Source organism: Orbilia oligospora (assembly GCF_000225545.1).
Source record: "Orbilia oligospora ATCC 24927 unplaced genomic scaffold scaffold00210, whole genome shotgun sequence".
Lineage (NCBI taxonomy): Eukaryota > Fungi > Ascomycota > Orbiliomycetes > Orbiliales > Orbiliaceae > Orbilia > Orbilia oligospora.
Genome location: NW_011645767.1, coordinates 1,064,943 through 1,084,887, shown reverse-complemented (window position 1 = coordinate 1,084,887; position 19,945 = coordinate 1,064,943). Strand labels below are relative to the sequence as shown.

General features: G+C 44.6%; 4 protein-coding genes across 4 annotated transcripts; 3 read left to right on the top strand and 1 right to left on the bottom strand.

The window, feature by feature from the left end:
* Positions 1-5,004: 5,004 nt before the first annotated feature.
* Positions 5,005-7,215, top strand: AOL_s00210g304 (uncharacterized protein; the record flags this gene model as incomplete). Its single annotated transcript, XM_011129105.1, has 1 exon — positions 5,005-7,215. One exon carries the CDS (start codon positions 5,005-5,007, stop codon positions 7,213-7,215), a length of 2,211 nt encoding a protein of 736 aa, XP_011127407.1.
* Positions 7,216-7,725: 510 nt separating this feature from the next.
* On the bottom strand, positions 7,726-11,091 carry AOL_s00210g303 (uncharacterized protein; the record flags this gene model as incomplete). The annotated part of the gene is made up of 1 exon (XM_011129104.1): positions 7,726-11,091. The coding sequence occupies one exon, from the start codon at positions 11,089-11,091 to the stop codon at positions 7,726-7,728; it is 3,366 nt and encodes a 1,121-aa protein (XP_011127406.1).
* A 1,202-nt stretch (positions 11,092-12,293) lies between these two features.
* Positions 12,294-14,193, top strand: AOL_s00210g302 (uncharacterized protein; the record flags this gene model as incomplete). The annotated part of the gene is made up of 2 exons (XM_011129103.1): positions 12,294-13,269; positions 13,337-14,193. The coding sequence occupies 2 exons, from the start codon at positions 12,294-12,296 to the stop codon at positions 14,191-14,193; spliced, it is 1,833 nt and encodes a 610-aa protein (XP_011127405.1).
* Positions 14,194-17,903: 3,710 nt separating this feature from the next.
* Positions 17,904-19,548, top strand: AOL_s00210g301 (uncharacterized protein; the record flags this gene model as incomplete). Its single annotated transcript, XM_011129102.1, has 3 exons — positions 17,904-18,036; positions 18,102-18,290; positions 18,350-19,548. The coding sequence occupies 3 exons, from the start codon at positions 17,904-17,906 to the stop codon at positions 19,546-19,548; spliced, it is 1,521 nt and encodes a 506-aa protein (XP_011127404.1).
* Positions 19,549-19,945: the final 397 nt, after the last annotated feature.

The following is a 19,945-nucleotide window of genomic DNA, read 5'->3' as shown; positions in this document are numbered from 1 at the left end:
CAGCCCTGAGCATGTCTAATATCAACACTCTTCCAACCGAAATTCTCAGTAAATTTTGTTTGCTTGTAAGCTTGTGTTTATATATATTCAGTAGACATCATTACTTCAATAGAATATCAGAACTAATTGTAGAACGGGGCTTGTATTTAGGCCGTAGATGCACAGAATCCTGATTCTTGCTCCCGCTCCTTATTATGCGCTATAGCCCGCTCTTCAAAGCGGCTGAACGATGTAGTTACTCCAATACTATATCGAGAACTCCAGATCCATACAGAAAGTGACGACGAAGTACCTCTCGAACTTGACACATTGTATCATAACCCAACTCAACTACTTTCTTACATAGAAACAGTTTATGTCGATTTTAGTGACTTTCAAGAAGAGCTTCCTCCGCGGATCTTTTGGACTAGAATCACACCTGAACCCAAATCGACACTATGTTCTGTCGATTTACCGCGGGCTTGGGGGGTTCCATTAAAAATTTCAAATATCATGTGAGCATCCGCGCCCACTTTTTTCTTGATAGATATCGATCCCGCTATTTGAAGCAGCTGAACTCACATATACTTAGGTGGAAAGTCCCTCAGAAATCCGAGAGGCTCAATAGTTGGTGGTTAACGAGGTTGATTATCTTAAACGCTTCAACCCTTAAGTCACTCAGGATGAAAGTGACTCCGAATAACCGTGAATCCGATGTCGACTTGCGCAAATCGGAAAAGCCTCCCATCGCAAATGCCGATATCGCGATCAATTCGATTGCGAACCGATAGCGACATTTCGTCTCAAATGGAAGACCCACGGTTCGTCCGAGCTAGCTGAAAGTTACTATCCGGAAGTTGAATATGTGCTAGATATACATCACGTCATACGGGAAGAATGTTTACGGGAGATATGGTATTTCTTTTGCTGACCTTTTTCTTCTTTCATAATATATATGTTTTTTTTGTGATACTAACCAAGGCAAATTTCCAGGCTTGGGGAAACATTCATAGATAGTAACTATAATTGTTTGAAGGGTGAATCGAATATTTTGAGGTCTAGTCAGTCACACATCTTGACCTAGAGCGGCTTGATTCTTTTGTAAAACTGCTATAAGTTTATCAAACAAGTCACCTGTGTCTTCGGTACCTATCAGCATATTTGTGCGATTGTATACAAAAGCAGCAGATCGAATCAGCTTGTTAAGTTCGCCGAATCAAAAGATTAGGTTGGTCCCCCCAAATCTTAATAGATCACACCTTAAGCTTGTTATTATTTCCTCTTTCTGCATACTAGCATCATTAAGAAAGTTGGTTCCTGAGTGATATGCAAACATTCCCACATGCATGGAATTGTATGTATGCACTCCCCAAAGCCTGTAAATTGAAATTTCAAATTGAAATATAGCCTAATCACTTAAATATATACAAATCAGTATTCATACATGTGTATATTCCGTGGACGCCGAGAAGTTGATACTTGCAGTTTTCGTACTACCAAAAGATGCCATTGGTCGTAGACCACCATAGCTAAGGCCGGTGGCGCACGGGATCTTCCGCTGATGACTAAACACGTCTGAAGTTCGTTGGCAGACACCCTGAATTTCTTTATCTGTTTATCCGAGAAGTTGAAGATTTCCTATAGAACAATAAAATCTACTTCGGCCCCAAGTCCACCTCATTAAGCATATTTCACGATCTTATCATATTCTCGCACAAGCTTAGCTTAGAAAGTAGAGAATAAAAAGAACCCTCAAAAGCCTTCTCCAACATGGCATGTGCCGGACCTTGGCTGCCCGATCGAACCTACCACACTCGCAGGAACTCCACAACAACCCAACCTGCGTTGAAAGTTATGCGCCATGGAATCCCCGAGGTTATAGCATATGCCTACCTCCATTGGAGCCGATTTGAGCGATATAGGCGCTGCATGATAGTCTGTCGAGCCATTGAATGGATGACGAAGGGACAGGACAGGGGTTCGGCGCCGGAGCCGTGGTGGTGGGAGACAGGTATGAAGATGGATGGTCCAGGCCTGGTGTTTGTTCCAGCACCATAAACCGAAATGCCAAGGAAGGATCCATTGCATCTGCCGTTTTGGCGGTGATGTAATTTTGGGGTTAAAATTATCTTTCGACATTCTATTGAAAATTGGATTTATAAGTTAGATCTTTTTTGTGATATTTAGAAATTATGTTTCAGTTTGAAAAGTACATTTGCACTGGATATAATGTAAAGATCGATAAATCCTGGGTGGGCGGAACCTTATCTGGATGATGAAGCGACGAACGAAATCACAAGCTGCAGCCGGTCCGTACTACATTCACCATATGCTCAAGCGCATAAATATGTATCTCGCGCGATTAGAAATGTTTCACACACTTTCTTTCAATATATTAATGCCGAAGTCTAGAACCTTCGGTTTTACCGTCTAGCGGATGAACGTGGTGTGTATGCGTCGATTTGAAAATTTTTCAGTTGAAGATTCGAAAGAAGCGCATCATATATCCTTCACAAGATATTTGCATACGTGCACACAACTAGCCTATAAAAGTTCTATAAAAAGTCTAGAAGTTTGATCGATGGCTTCTGGATCTAGGTCTGGGCCTTGATAGATTCACAAACTGAAGAAGTCATTTCTAGATATTTGCCAGCACGTCAGTGCATGCTGGAGCCTGAGTTATATCTTACGTGTACTTGCGCCTTGAGCGCCTGGATTCGAGGCGACGTATACCTGTGGTGAAGACTGTATGAATGTTTGATGCAGAACTGAATTCCCGCTAGGATTCCTTGTTAGAATCCTATCATGACAGGGTAGTCGCCCGCTTCATTATACCAAGAAAATGTTACGAGATATTTATCAGGATATTGGCTTCCTAAAGGTCAATAGAAAGAAATTGTAGTAGTCGTTTATAGTGATCGTGCCTAAGATTCCGGCAATCCGCCATCGCGAGATGCGCATATGTAATATATCGATCCTAGCTCGACACTTAAACTAAGAGAGAAAATTGGCGTGAAGCAAACACAAAAAACGAAGCTGCCTTAGAAGGATCGAAATTTCAGAGGGAAAAATATCATACGATACATGCACGATCCATTGGAAATAACCCGGGTTTATGCAGGCGCGTATCGACCGAGACGGTCTACGGATGTGAGATAATGGCGCTGTTGATTATATGAGACTTTCGAATTATCAACAGGACCTCGAGTCGAGTCATGTTGCTCACTTGAGTCCGCTGACATCGGCCGCGTCGACCTTGCGTATTGCATCTGCAGGCAAAAAGAAAAGAAGAAAAAAAAACCAGAGTGGAAAAAGGGTGTATGTGTATGTTGAGATGGATGGTTAATTAACATGAAATTTTTTTGTTTGGTTGATCGTGGTGTTTGCAGCTGGTGTTACACAAGCCAGCTGGCCAGGTTGGCTTGCTCGAAGCTTCTTCGAAGACACCCTTGAACTGCTCGATCTGCATGTAGGTGGCCTGAAAACCAAATTACCTTATTGTGAATGTAAGTACTTTAGTTTCGGGGCTCTCTAACTAGGTTACCACGGAGTTCAATTTTCAATAGGCATCCTAATACTGGGACCTGCAGACGCGAACATAACCTAGACTGTACTATACTTATACAAGCACGATTTATCTCCATCTCGAGATCTCTTAATTCCTTGTTCCTAAGATATTATTTCCCCGCGTACGCGTGTATTTTTCGGCACTTTCAGAATTTTTATCATTTGATATTTTGGGCACGATTGATCAAAAGCGCATTTCATTATCCCGCTTGGAAAACAAGAATATGCAACCACACCCTCAGATAGATTAACAATTTATATTTAACTTGGCCTGATATACCCTCCTTCTCAGGCAGCTATCCTGATCGTGATAGTGGGGAAAAGTGTTGGTGTACTTATTAACAAGCGAGGGCACGGCCTGTGCCGTTTCCCAAAAAGCGGGAGGGGTAGAACCCTCGAGCCCGCGGCATAGCTGGTTCAAACATTTTTGTAGACGTCAGTGGCATCCTGAGATAAGAAACTGAAGCGGAAAAAAAAAAGGAAAAGGAAAAGGGAAAGGAAAATTGAACCGCAAAGTGCCAATAATTGCGTGGTTCGGAAATTGTAGGAACTTGGACTGCTCTTCGGCCTGACAAATCCTAGGGCAAGATGGTAGGATTCCGACGCATTCTAAGAAGGATTCGGACCGACATGAACAAGTACTTGACTTTGCATTGGGCGATACCCCGCTCGGTGTCGGTGCGTCTATCGATATGCACAAAATATGTAGACTTTTTAGAGATACGTCAGCCCTATAAGAAGGATCAAGTTTAAAGAGTCTCATTAAACGGAACAAGAGTATCGGTTAGTAATCCCAAAAGAACATGGACGAGAAGCTGTGAACCCGGGTCACGATGTTTTTCCGCGCGCTACAGACAGGACTGAAGTTGAAGAAGGCCCGCGAACTTAGCTTCGCGGAGTCAAATTCATCCCAAGTTGGTCAAGCCGATGAGTCAAAAGCGGGAACTCTCAGCCTCGCTCCGCGAGATTTAATTAAGGTCAGAGCGGCCCACCCCCCATCATGAAAAGAAAAGAAAACAGGTCTTCGATCAACTGAGGACATCGACATCGATTCAGTAAACATCGGGAAATCCCTAAATATATAAAGTTGGGAGAAAACCCTCCATGCTCGTAGTTTTAGGAATGCCATTTTTTCCTCCATTCACCTAAGCATCTCAAGACTCATTCTCTGTTAACGTTCTTTATCTACCCAAACAACTCGAACTTTCCTCTATATTGATATTCAATTTAAAGGGCATCATCATTTGACTATTGCCTGGGCTGCTGTACTAGGCTTGGCACAGAGCGACCCGCGCGAACCGGGAATATTAATCCTCGGGCGTGCTGAATTGTACTAGAGCCTTGCCCAACCACAATCTTAGCTTAGTCTTTAGAATATAGGTATATAACCTTTCTCCCTTTGAGGCGGGAAATTACAGGTCGTTGACTGATTTGATTAGGCGGGAGAAAGAAAAGAAAATGACGTCCAAGCCTGAAATATGGGGGCTCTTAGTCGGTGTAAACCACTATCTGCCTGGAAATAAGCGCAGGGTGAAATACGGCGACCTCAGTGGGTGTGTCAAAGACGTTATGGCCCTCCAGAGTTATCTAGAAAAACGAAATGTACGACACATTACAACCCTAACCTCGACGAAAGGCTGCAACGGCCGCCCCGAGGAAGACGAATCACAACTACCAACACACCCAAATATCATCCGTGAGCTGGAGCGGGTTATTGAAGACTCTCGTCCAGGCGACCTTGTGTATTTCCATTACTCTGGGCACGGGATTAGGCGAGATGCTGATGAGATTGGGGCTGTGGAAGGGGACCATATCTCAGGGACCGCCTTGGCTCTTGCCGATGTTATGGAAGGAGGTGCATACCTTACGGGGTATCAGCTTGGGGTATACATCAAACGAATGGTTTTCGAGAAGCAGCTCCGTGTAACGGTTGTTCTTGATAGCTGTTTTTCTGGCCGAGGGTTTAGGAGTGCGGAGTCTGAAGAGGAGGGGTACACATCCAGACGTGGGGATGATTGCATTGACCTGGAATTTTTACAAAGCGATCAGGAGGCGGAGGGTGCCGCTAGACTTCTCGATACGGATGAAGAGTACACTGATGGAACGAGAAACGGGATGACGATTCGATCTTGGTTATCAGATCCCACAGGGTGCACCGTTCTTACTGCTTGCGAAAGTAACGAAACTGCAGGCGAGTACACCTTCGAGGGCGAAAAGCACGGGATTCTAACATACTGGATGTTGAAACTCTTGTCGGAGAACCCTGAAACTTGCCGTCCTAGCTATAACAAAGTCAGGGACTACATTGCGAACAACATTGACCGCGTACATTCGGCAAAGAAGCAGTCCCCAGTGCTTTTGGGGGATACTGATCATGTATTTCTCGGACAAGAACAAGTTGTTGAAAAGCCTGTGGGACATGTTAGGGAAAGGAGGCCCAATACCGATACAGTTGAGCTGGATATTGGTTGGGCTCACGGAGTGGCAAAGGGAGCCATCTACGATGTCTTCCTTGAGAGGGACAATGTTACGACAGGTTCAATCTCTAAAGTGAAGGCACAAGTTACAGAAGTTCCTGACAACAGCCCCTTTCGGTCCAGGGCTATCCTTCTATACGACCCGGAGGACTCAAGTACAGCCGCACAGGTAAAGCCAGGGAGTGTCGTGATATTACAAACCTGGTCCCTTCATTTAGATGCTTTTGTCGATATCTCTTCGCTGCACCAACACCTATCTGAAGATCAGATTGAAGGCTTGGGGTCCCATATCAAGCAAACCCCTGGACTTTTCTTAGGGTCCGATGTAGAGAAACCCGAGGATCAAGAATGTGACTTCCAAGTTGCACTCAATAAAGACAATTGCTTCGAGGTACTCCTATTCGAGAACGGAAAATATACAACAATACCGAGGGTTACTCCAGTTCCCTTTAGCGACAGTGACTGGGACTTCAAAATCGCCTATATTCTCAGACACCTAGCAAGATTTCGAGACGTCCGGTCTATCGACAGCAAGAGAATAGACACCCCATTAAACCCAGAATGGTTTTCGTTTTCCGTCGAGCCTGATGACGAGGGCTACGGAGACGACTTTGAAAAGGACCCGAAAGACCCAACCGCATTGAGAGCGTCTGAAGATACAAACCTTCGGTTTTCATTCAAAATGAATAATGACTGCAAATACCAGTCCGTTTTTGTCAGCTTTTACGACTTTGATGCGTCTTGGGGAATCTCTAAGCTGGAACCAGGGCCTGGCCAGGTCCACGAGGTGACAAAGCAAACTCCGGTGCACTTTACAATTCAAATGATGATTCCGGAGAAATGCACACAACAGGATCCCGAAGAAATAGTCGATACCGTAAGGGTTTTCATTAGCACGACCAGGACAAATTGGGAGGATATTACCCTTCCGGAACTTCCAAGTCATGCCTGCACCGTCCCCCCAGTTATCGTTACTGTTCCTTCGGATGAGCTGGATGCTGAAACTACGGAACGAGGGCCGGAAGTCTCCCAATCTCTTTTCGACCTGTCCTCAGCTGAAGACGACGATAAATTCGATTCCAGAAATCCTAAACGCAAACCAGTAGTGAAGCGGACGCCACATGCACAGTCACAGCCGAGAAACGTTTGGGGCTTCATGGACTTGAAGGTCACTACATTCCCTAAAAGCTGAGCTCTGGATTCTGGACGGCGAACGGCTCGAGCACTTCGTTTTAATCTGCATATAACAAAAGTTTAATGTCACAGGCGCCATATATAATACACTCCTGTTTCCTTTTTTTGGCGCTGGTCTAGCTATGTTTCTGCACTTCTTTAGTAAAGATCCCCTTTGTCCTTGCATTTCGATGTGTATAAGCAATATTGGTGTTTGGCTCTTGTTTTTCGATACCCATGGAGTTTACTTTTTGAGAATTTTAGTGTTTTATTTTGGGAGAAATATTGGCATCGGATGGTGGTTAAGATGCGCAATAATTAAGAAAGCTTTATGTATGTACATGTCTACAGAGTTGATGGCTATTGATGGATCTATCTTTGAGTTCTCGGTGGCTAGCCTCTTTGAATTCGAACATAAAAGTCATCCTTTGAAACAACATTAATTTCAAGTTAATTGCTATAACCTTATGCCTATATACAATTTCATGATAGCCTTTGACGCCTTTACCTTCTTAGTTGGTATTTTGAATTAGATCCCAAAGTGAACATATGGAGCCCAATGAATATGTGGCTTCTTGGGTTTCGCTCTAGCTGGATTCCTTAGAACAGCTTCATGTGCATTTTCCCACGAGATATCAGTCTCAATTCTGCCTCCTGCACTAGTGTCTTCTCTCTCATTTAGCCCGTTTCGGCCTCCATTGGTATATCTAGGCCAGTTGTCGGCCTCAGACTGTAAAGGTACCTGTCGGAACATTGCTACCTCGACTGGTAATGAAAAAATTGTGTCGGCAGATTTTGCAGGATTTCGATAGTCTACTTGGCGTAGCGGGACCGACCGGTAGCTTTTCAATTCGGCATTCAGCCAGTTCGGAAACTCCTTGACGACGTATGCACATGATTCAAAATCTTCTGGGCTCGATAGCCTGAGCGCATTGTGTTGAGATAATATTAATTTCTCCCGGCGGCTCTGATTATAAGCTTGGAATCCAGATTCTTTGCTGACCGCTTCATCTCGAAGTAGAACGCTCGCGCGGTGTAATCCAAGTGCCACAGCATGGTTTGTTAACCCCTTCTCTGCGATAGTTTCGTAGACTGTCTTTGCCACACTAACACATTGTCGGTCGTTAACTTCCCAAAGCGAGCCAATGACATGTCGGATTCCTGCCAACTGAGAAGCACTAATCAAGTTGATATTTTCGTCACACAATGTCATAACTTGATTTAAACCGGTCGAGCAAGCGGATAGGTATGCGAGAAAAGGCGGATTGTTGTGTAGGTTGAGCGATTGAAGGTCTTCAACTGTGAGCGGCGATTTCATCCAATCATCCAACAGAAGATGACTTCGTGATGGGTTAGTTGGGTCTGATAGGCCATGGCCAGCAAAATGGAAGATTTGACAGTCTTGAAGCTGCTTCAATATTTCCTCCTTTCCGTACGGCAAATTCGGGATTTCAATACTGAGGTTTAGTGACTGACAAATTTTCGAAACAACATCAGCCTCTCTGTCTGCAAAGTGAAGAGGGGAGCGGCCTGGTGTTTTCGGCATTGAAACGATAAGAGCTTTCCCAAAATTATTATGACTTCGCTCAGTGGCTTCCCGGCGGCTCTCTATGAAACTCTTAACCGATACGGCGTATGACGAAATCGCACAGTCTAAAACGGTTTCTCTGGAGTGTTTGAAGTGGTTTCCAGCGGCGTGAATAGGTATTTGAGCCAATTGTCCGGTCGTTATCCACCAAATATGAGGAAGGCAGTCGTCTGCGATTAGCGTCTTTCCCCTTCGCCATTGTGATTTCTCCTTGTCCTGCGAGCTGAATCTCTCTGCTTGATCTTTTGGCAATGGTTTGTAGATTTCAAATCTTTTGAGAACTGGAAGAGCTACAGTTTCCCACAGCCACTCGAGGGCACCCCAAGAACCATCTCCACTGTTACGAACGAGCCTAGCCTTTTCGTCAATAACTTCATGATCCAAGTGGATTAGAGGGACTACCTCTATTCGGCCCTCCCCTACTAAAATTGCATCGCACCTGAACTTGCTAATATTGATGACAGCGAGTCTATCTTTGCCAACAGCGCTCAATATTTCATCTGAGCTGTATGGGAAAACAGAATCTGTCACTGTGCCTACTCCCACAAGCGATGTAGTATTTTTCGTCCGGAGCGAATTAGATAAAATACCACGACCTTTTTCTAGAAGGGATAAAGCTTCTAGTGGAGTTCTACCAGCATTTAGAGCAACTGCAGCTGCATCACGGGATAGCCCGGAAAAAGCCTCGATATTCGATTGCAGTTTTTCTTCCGCTGCTTTCGGGTCGAAAGTAGGGAGAAGAGATACCCCCTCTTGAAAGACAGCTAGAGACTCTTCCCATCTACCCCAGTACGCAAGTTTGTATGCAAGACTTTTTGCTGCAGAAGCCCGGTTTACAGAAGAGGCGTCTTGTGTTTCAACAGCTTCCCTCAGAACTAATTCTGCTTTCGATAAGTTCTTATATCTCATAACCAGGCTATCCCCGAGCTGGCAAAGAACTGTACATTTTTGGTCGGGACTCAGACCTGGGATTCTCAGTGCCTTCTCGAAAGAATCGATGGCTATTCGCAAGTCGCTTTTATCTGCTGTATGAACGAAGTGTTGGTAGGTGTATGAGCCTAGATTAAACAAATAGGCAATAAGCTTAGACGAATCCAGATCCTGTGAGGTTGAGGATAATCTAAGTACAGCCTTTGCCATCTTAGTGGCTTGGTGTATGTCGCCACTGAATCCGGTCGAGCGGTATCGAGCCTGGTAACAAACTCCTAGATAGTGGTATCCTGATTTGAGATATTCAGTCGTAATACCTAGGATCGTAAATAACTCAAACCACCCGATTGCCTTATCCAAGTCACCCACGCTTTGGGTTCGATCGTATTTTAATAGCCAAAGTCGACCAAGACCTTCAAGACATAGTTGTTGTTCAGTGGCAGTGGGACTCAACGCTAGCGCCTCCTCCATAGCGTTGATTGCCTTAGTCATATCTTCTATATCTTTCCCCTTTTCGTAGCGTGCTTGTAAACAGGTGGCTAAGTCATGTAGCGCCGTAAATTGAGTAATCTCACACTTATTTGTTGTAGAAAAATCTACAAGCTCGCTACCCACCTGAATGGCCCGGTCAATATAGATCAGTTGATCAGTTGCCTGAAATTTCTCCATAAGCATAATTTGGAGCCTTAGGAGATATTTACCCTTTCCAGAGCAACTATGATTAGCCAAATCCTGAGCCGAATGTTCCATATCTATAGCTGATTTAATATCCTCGATATCTCCTCCCAGATTCCAGCGAGTTAGGAAGAGTTCCCCAAGTTCATCAATTTTTTCTGCTCGATCCATACTCGGGCCATTGCCGGGCGGTAAATATAGTCTAGCTTCGGCAGTATAGATATCGATGTCTTCTATGTCTGCATTGGATGTAGGAGGAACAGATTCATCAGGATTATACTGCTCTCTGGAATCTTCCATAAACAGAACCTGTAATGATTCTGGTGCGTGTGCCTTAGTATTTTCGCATTGCGTTGTAGTATGGCTGTGTTTACTAGCGCCCTTGGTTGTTTCCCCATACTTAAGGAGTATCGGTTCTAGGTTACTAGACAGGTGACTACTAACTGTCTCGACTTCATTCACCCAGCCGGATAATCGAAGGCCGCAGTCCAGATCGATATCAGCAAACTGCTGGTTGTCAGGTTCCGCATTATCGAGATAGGTCGTTGATGCATCTTCGACATAGTGGCTTTCCTGGGCTTTTGTACGGCGTCCAAGGGTTCTTTTTTCTTCCGATAAATGCTTCGGGGTTGAAGGGCCAAGTCCAGATACTATGCCTTCTTCACGGTTCCTTAAACTATCAGGTGAAACCAAGTTAGCCATACACGCTTAGCCTTACCGCCAGCTGAGGTTTCTCTCAATACCTTCTCTCTAGGTACGCAAACTTACTAGTCACCCTCGAGCTCGGAAACGTGTACTGTGTTTTCTAAACAATGCCTTCTCATCCGACCTTTTGATAATCTTAAGATGATTCAGAGGTTTATATGGTCTTTAAGTCGCAATTTAGCCAAATAGCCCTTTAGGTTGGATGCTATTAGGGTGGAAATAATTAGGTCGAAAATTAGGAGATTGGAAGTTATTAGGTCGAAAAGTATTAGGTTGCAATATTGACTTCAGGATGACAATATCTTTTAGGACGATAGAATGTTCTCTGCCAAAACTTTTAGATAGTGTTTATGGGTTTTCGTACTACGGGCTTTGGTACTAGTGGTTTTCGAACTAAAGATCGGAAACGCTATTGGCTACGTATACCATTAGTTAGATAGACTGCAACTGTTATATATCTAATTGCGAATCCTTGGAGCGAATAGTCTGCGCTCAATCTCGCGTTCATTCATTCATACGAAACGCTGTACATGTAGGCCTATAGGGCGTCTGGCCTGATGCTGTGCCTTAGCTTCGGATGTTCTCGTAAATACGATGTTGTAATTTTGAATAGCTTTGTGTTGACAACCTTGGGGTATGCCAACTGCTGCGGGTGTCTGCAAAGCCATTCATCATGCGCAGGATCCTTCTCACCCCAATTAGCAGCCCCTGGTCAGTACTGCAGTCTTGAATCGAACCTGGCCGTCAAAGAATGTATGAACGCCCATCCAAGGGTATTAGACCAGTGTCAATGAAATTAGGCGTTGTGTTAGCATGCCCCTAATGTGGTAATTAATTTTGTATGTTGCCGCGGGCTAGTTGGCCGGCAGTATGCAGACTCGACCACGTCAGCCCCGCATGTTAGATTGTTGGCTGCACTGCTGTGAAAGTAGGAGGGGTTAGGGCCTCATTATTGCGCTCCTCCTCCTAATATTGATAAGTCGGGCTTTCAAGACGACTATTTTTGAAGAGTATCTAGAATTTATCACCACCTATTCATGCATTCACAGAAACCGATAAATTCCTCGAGTTTGATTACTCCAACATGATATTTGCAAATGGTCGACGTCCGGACTGAAAACAGCAATTAGTTCAGGCAATTAACCTTGAATTCACAAAATTGACATCGCCGCCTCGCCATTGAGATCGGGCGAGTACAAATGACTCCTCTAGACAGCCGAAACTATACGGTGGGGTGGATTTGCGCCCTGCCCGTCGAGATGGCAGCCGCAACAGCCATGCTCGACGAAGAACACGGCAAACCAACGCAACAGGATTCCCACGACAAGTACACATACACTCTTGGGAAGATAGGACAGCACAATGTTGTCATAGCCTGTTTGCCTGACGGTGTGGTTGGCACAACTTCAGCTGCCGCCTTGGGTGTACAGATGAGATCCAGTTTCAGATGTATTCGGTTCGGCCTGATGATTGGAGTCGGTGGCGGAGTCCCTTCTCGCCTACACGATATCAGGCTTGGCGATGTCGTCGTCAGTAAGCCACGGGGAACTTCGAGCGGAGTTATTCAATACGACTATGGGAAAGCAGTTGAAAACGGACAGCTGATAATGGATGGATCCTTGAACAAGCCACCGAAGACATTGTTGACAGCAATGTCTAGCCTTGAGGCTGACCATTTGCGGCGCGGGAATGGTATAAGTGGTCATATTAGTAAGATGCTATATAAACACCCACATATGCAGCAACACTTCAAACACCAAGGACCGGAGAACGATATACTCTATGCTGCCGATTATAAGCATGCAACTGGGCCTCATTGCGTGCAATGCGATCCTAAACAACAAATTATTCGAGCGCCACGAATCTCGTTGAACCCTGCGATCTTCTACGGGACAATTGGGTCTGGAAACCAGGTAATGAAAGACGGAATTACTAGAGATAAACTTGCTAGCGAGAAAGATATTTTATGTTTTGAAATGGAAGCAGCCGGCTTGATGGACCACTTCCCTTGTCTTGTTATCAGAGGGATCTGCGATTATGCAGATTCACATAAAAACAAGAGGTGGCAGGAATACGCCGCAGCTACTGCTGCAGCCTACGCAAAAGAACTATTATGTACAATTCCTGCCAGTTACGATGACGACGAGGATCTGTGGATGATAGATGGGCTCCGAGGTGAGTGATGGCCTCCATCATTTTATATCAGAGTAGGAACTGGACTAAACCTTTATTTCTCATAAAGCACGATCCAATACTGGGAGTTCTATAGGGTCTGGGTCTAGCCTTAGTCGGCGGCCGACTATTGCCTTAGAAAATATTAATATGGATGCACTGCCGTCCTCGGTGTTTGAATTATCAAGCAGGCTCTATGCTAAAGAAGACATCTCTCTTGCCAGCCTAATACCAGATCGGCGGTACCCAAATCAAGACGCTTTAGCAGAAATCCAACTAGAAGAATGGAAGGATTATTCGGTATCTATAGACCGGAATTTCAGCGACTTTGTCAAATCGAACGCGAAGTCCAATTCCAGTTTCAAGCGGGCCCTTAGTAAAATATTCCTATCGCCGACCGTCAAGGAGGTCGGTGGCGATGTACAGATTCTGGCAGAAGAAAGCCGTGTTTATATGATGCGGCAGCCACGGGAAATTTTTAAACAGCTATCAGGGCGACAGTCGGTCAGAGACTGGTTGACGGATTATTACGTGAATTCCGATGAAGACATCTACTTCATCGTCGGTTACCGAACACTCGTAAATGCCCAATTTGTGGCAACAGATCTGAAAGTGAATCAAAAAGCACGGCAGAGTCGATCACATCCTGGGCCCCGCGAGAACTACAGATACGAAACTACAGGAGAGCGGATATATGCTATCTGCTTTCGTAGAGTGAGCATCACATCACTTCGAAATGGCACTCCTGGATCAATGTTAGATTCAACGAATTATTGGAAGACATTCACAGAAGACCGTGGCATGGACATGGATACGGAGGAAGAGATACTTTCCGCCGACCTAGAGGAGGAAGATGATCTTGAAGAAGAAGCCTTCGGAATAACCACTGGAGGGCCTGATGATAGTGAACTCGAACTTGTCGTTTAGGAGCAGGGAATACGAAATGTGTTGTGATCACCTTCCAACTCGAGAACTTTTCCCTTTTCGGCGACATCAACTCATCCTTGTGCGACATGAGCTTGCTCTGAACCTCGATATCATTCTTATTGATCATCTATTTTCGAACTTTCTGTTGTGATATAGTTAAATAAATTAATATAATTAAACTATGATTATAATACTCATTCTCATAATCGAAATCATTTAGGTGAAGCCTTAAGATCATGATGCTGTTGTCTTACAAACCAATACCTGGAAGTCTCGTCCTGAGACGTCTCCGAGGGAAAGATTCGGCGGGGTCTCCGGATCTGAAGGTCGAGTCTGGACAGCTTAACTCAAGCTTTGAGCTTGTGTGGGCCTGTGTGGCTTGCCGACGCGACAGAAAATGACACATGATGTCTTCGCCAGAGCTTGAGCATTCCAGCTCATATCAGCCCACATTCATCATAAGACCGCATCCTTGTGCATCAATTTCATGAAGCAAATGAGTTATCGCACAATATTTTGTGCGGCAGTTCTACTAGTGCGGTTTGGGGTCCAGACATTTCGCCAGCCTAGTTGCATGAACAGGATGACACAGCCTCCCACCCATTTCGGCGCCTCGTTTATCGCCCGTAGATACATATCTGCGGTTTCAGAAAGAAACACTTTGAAAAAACGAAGTCCTATAGCCTACATAGTATCCAAATGGTCGAATATCGATATTCGGTTCGTCACAGGGGTTCAGCCGACCGACGAGCCGTCTAAACTTAGGGTCAATATCGGCATCCGATGCCCTAATGTTTGACACGAAGATTAGCTTTGGGCAACCTCCTTCCCTTTTTTCGAAGAAACATAAACCAAGCTAATATACCTAGGTATCCAGCTAATTAATTTTAGAATCTGGAGAATGAATTCGATGTCAGAAGACAAGACGAAGGCACGAACTTCGCTCGAATTTTCTATGGATCTTGACCTCGCAACAGCTTTCCACAACCAAACGGATAGATGTTTTGTGCGGCATTCAGAATCGGAACGTGCGGAGCTCATCCCGCCGAAGAGAGGTCCCCTTTCCGAAGTGGATTGCCAGGCCGCCACCTAATTGATCACCTACGGATGATGGGCATCTTTGTCCCTAAAGCGTCTTCACGCATTATCACCAATCTGGATTGCGTATACGCCTCAGCATGAATTCGTGAAGTAATTGTTGAATCACCAGAAATGGCCGATCCTATGTTTCATGAAACGGCGAAATCAGAAGATGTTTTTGACGAGGTTCTTGATCTTGACATGGGCGGTCCTAGGACTAAACCTGGACAAAGAAAAACGTGGACAACCATGAAACAAGCATGGTTCCCTTAACTATGATAGAAATAGGTACAGATAATGGTCTTGCCTATCGCAAATGATCTGAACCATATCAATTCCCCAGGACGGGCACCCTTTGTGGCCTAACATCAGCTTCCATGGTTCGGGCACAAGGCAATTCACCAAAGGAAGATAAGCAACGTAGCCACTCCACCTCCATTCTCACAGGATTAAGCTACAAACCTATGGATATGAAGCAGTCAAAGTTTTGTGGCTGCCTGTACCTACTTGCAGTGCAACACATGCTGGGCGACACAGCTGCAAGATGCCGAATTTTCTCAAGATGGTTGCCATTTCAGGCCACCCGAAACTCGTCCGCATCGTCAATCATGAACATCCCGGCGAAGGCACCTAAAAAACGATGGTACCTTGATGATTCTATTCAATCAAGAGGCTGGAAAGGAAAACCTATACAAGTAGTGACAATGAGCTCTATCCCATTTTCATCTTTTTTTGGCGAGCCGTACGGCTATACTAATGAACAGTTAATTGTAGCATATGTACAATTCTAGAGCTCTTTCACATTGCAACAATTGATTTTATGAGGCCTCCTAGAAATGAATGTCTCTTGAGAAACACGAGATTTTGCGATGAGAGATTGGCAGGTCCGAAACCCGGTCGCTATTTCGTTCTTGTCTGAATCGGTCTTTTGACAGGCAATATTCGTATGTGCCATGGGAAGCAATCGAGTATGCATGTTTCTATCGACTCGGTTCCCGCTGTCCTCGATTCACCCAGGTAGTACACAAATACTTACCAACAATTGCCATGTATCTTCGAACAATTTCTAAGATAACACCAACTGCCATTCACTAAATTCGTCTTTAAAGTTTTAATATATCTGGAGGGAATGGCGACTTTAAGAGCTGCCTTTTCAAGCGTTTATATCCTACCACCTCTTTGATAATGTATCAGAGCTTATGGAGTGATCGCACCCAGCTCACCCCGAAATGACGAGTAGCGAAATTACCACAATTTAGACCATTATGCGAAGACGAAACGGGGACTACCGTGAACAGTGGCGCATTGATAGCATTGAGTTCACACATATATATACAAGCTTTTAATCATATTTTATCGAACACGTTTTCGAAGATCCCTAGCAATTGCGAAATTGCAAGGTATCGAACCAGGATTTAATGAATCCATCGACGTATCTGTTGCGCACTTCGCCGGCACATCTATCCTTTGGATTTTACGGATGGTACAGCAGCGCAGGATATCTTGTGATGTTGAGGCAAGGATCACCGCAGTTTCTTTTTTAACCTGCGAAACTTTTATATTGGATATGATAAGCGTCTGTGAGTGTGCTGGACTGAATTGGATGGTCGGATGAAGTCGAGATCTCGATGTGGTGTTGAACATGACAATGCCCGCATACAATTTCCCCACTCCTCCATGGTCTCAATCGCTCTAGTAGCGCGGACATGATTCGGTGCATACATTCTCGCCTTTCCTATGCATATCATTTCTAGTATTTACAGTTTTTGCTTTTATGACCCTTTGAAACTATGGAGAACTCGAATGCCGTCCCTTGCATTTTGTATGGGTTCCAGCGTATGATACCTATGGTGTTATTTTGGAATTATGGCTGCTTCGAAAGTGTGTAGTATTTTATAATATAACTACTGAGAGACTCCCCATCCTGTCCCGAGGCCTTATCCCTTTCTTTCTTTCGTTTTCTTAAGATTCGAAAGAGGTACGTACCCCGACCGTTAACGCCAGGCCCTCAAGCGCATATTAGAAACGGCGTCAAATCCTCGCTGATGTCAACGGCTGTGCTTCATGAATTCGATCGGACCAAGACCGCCTATTTTTTTCGTTTTGACGTTTTAAAAAAATTTACCACTCGGCCTCGTAACCACTTACGGTCAAGTCCCGACTGGCTGCTCCCTCTGACCTCAGAGAAATATTTTTTCCTCTCGGGCTATTCTTCCCATAGAATATCCCTCCACCGTGCGAAGGGTACTAGATTTTGCTGGGTAGAAGTACCAAATCGGGGTTAACGGTCTAAAGCGACTGCACCATCAGAACAGGGGCCATTCTCATACACGCCAACACCACCGCACTAAAACGCCGCATAACCAAGGCTGCGCAGCACAGAAAACGGAATAGTTGCTTCCCAAGCAGTCGACATACATAAAAGCACCCTCGATTCCACCCTCCCTCGACTGCTGGGATTTTGGAAGATTAGAGGAGAGTCTATACACCGACTGTGGTCATTCATTCATTCATTCATTTTTTGTTCAACAATACTTTCTTTTTCTTTTTATATATTTCATTCTTTATTTCGTTTCTATCCTTTTATATTCATTCTTTTTACGACTGGTTCGGAATTCAAACAAATCAAAATGAAGGCCAACGCCACTGATGCCGAGATAAAGCATGCTTTATGGTTACAAGAGGTGGCAACGTTGGCACACGAAGCTGGGGTAAATGGACCGGTTCCACAAGGGTTTTACCCACCATGGTTATTACAATCAGGTACGCTCATGGTTTCACAGAGAATCGATATCATGATAGACTTGGCTAATATTTATAAACTTCAGATTATGTTGAACATAATAGACAATTGTCGATGTATATCATCGATATCGTATTCTTTATTTTGGCTGTCGTCATGGTCATGATGAGAATATACACAAGAGTCTTCATTGTTAGAAGATTTGGTCTCGATGACTGGTGTATAGTTATGGCTCTCATTAGTGTTGCAGGCTTCACTGCCTTGCAGTTTTGCTGTAAGTTTTCTCACTGGAGGATTGGTATGCATGATGAACACACTCTAATGCTTCAAAAGTCTTAATATATGGCGGTGTCGGATACCACATCTGGGATGTTACTCCGGAGCAACTCAACTACTGCTTCAAGTTCATCTACTTCCACTTGATTGGATATACTTGGTCCATAACCTTGATCAAGATGTCTATTCTCTTCCTTTACGAGCGAATCATCCCAAAGACCCACTCGATGCGCAAGGTTCTCACAGGGTTCATGATTTTTCAAATCGTCTACTTCTTCGCCTGCGAATTGACTTTCATCTTCCAATGCAACCCGATCGAGGGAGCTCTCGACTTCAACTACCGAATCTATAAGTCACCAAAGTGTATTCCTCTCAAGCCTATGCTTTATTCTTTCGGTATCATCCATATTTTTGTCGACCTCTCGCTACTTATCCTGCCCATCAGGGTTATCTGGGAGCTCCAAATGCCCGTCAAGCGCAAGATCAGCACCCTTTCTCTCTTTGTCATCGGTGCTATTGGATGTATCTGCGCTATCATGAGAATCGTCACTCTCTCCACTCTTCTCAACGGATTTGACTTCACATGGGTTATCTACGAGCCAGGCATGTGGGGTCTTCTTGAACTTACCATTGGTATCATCTGCGCCTGTATCCCACCTTCCAAGCTTCTCTGGGAACAAATCTTCTGCAAGTTTACCGGAAAGAAGTTCAAGCCCTTCGGCAGCACCGAACGCGAAAGCGACTACAAGAGCGGTGCTTCCTCCATGCCATACGGAAAGGGTTCTCGTGCTCGCAGCCCTGCTCCACAGAGTGGCCTTGGATCGATCAACAAAAGTGTTCTCATGTCCCAGACATCGGAGCGCATTGACTCAATGATCGTATCTAAACTCGGACCTATCCAACCACAGATCACCACCGTTGTTGAGGGACCAGCTGATGAGAAGCGTCCATCCTATGACGTTTCCCGATTTGGAAAGGATGGCAATACCATGCAGGTTCCAACTACTGTTGTCATCCCACCTACCCCTCTAGATGGCACTGGTCCAAGCTTTGGCAGGATCGCAACATTGGATGAGCTCGAAGATCCAGATAAGAGACCTGCACTCCTTGCAGGCTCCGGCACAAACGATCTTGAGAAGAACTTGGAGCACGACCTCGAAAAAGGATACTTGGAGGAGAGACCATCGAGTGGATTCTCCGAGAACTCCGACCTATCTTTAGACGAAAAACCAGTCAAGGGCGAAGATATGGTATAAACCGCACTTCTTCTTTGCAATCAAAAAAAATAAATACAGAAACCCAAGACCATATACCCCATTGGCAACGATTCTAATAATATTACATACTGTCGCTTTTGTTCTTTTTTTCATGTTCGGTTTTCGGAGTTCGGCTTCTGTCTTTCATTACATACCACCGGGGCTCTGCAATGTTTTACGATACCAGATACACTCGTTCGTTTTTATACTTCTTGTCACTCACTTGCATCATCAATGGCGTTTCATTTTCGTTGCTTCCTAGCTGGAATTTATATGGTACCGGTCGGATTTGTTCATTCTTTTATATGTCACCGAAACAGTTAAACTTAATATTGCAATGTATATATGAAGCTCAAGATTTTACTTATCAGATAGCCAGCATCAATAATAATCATAA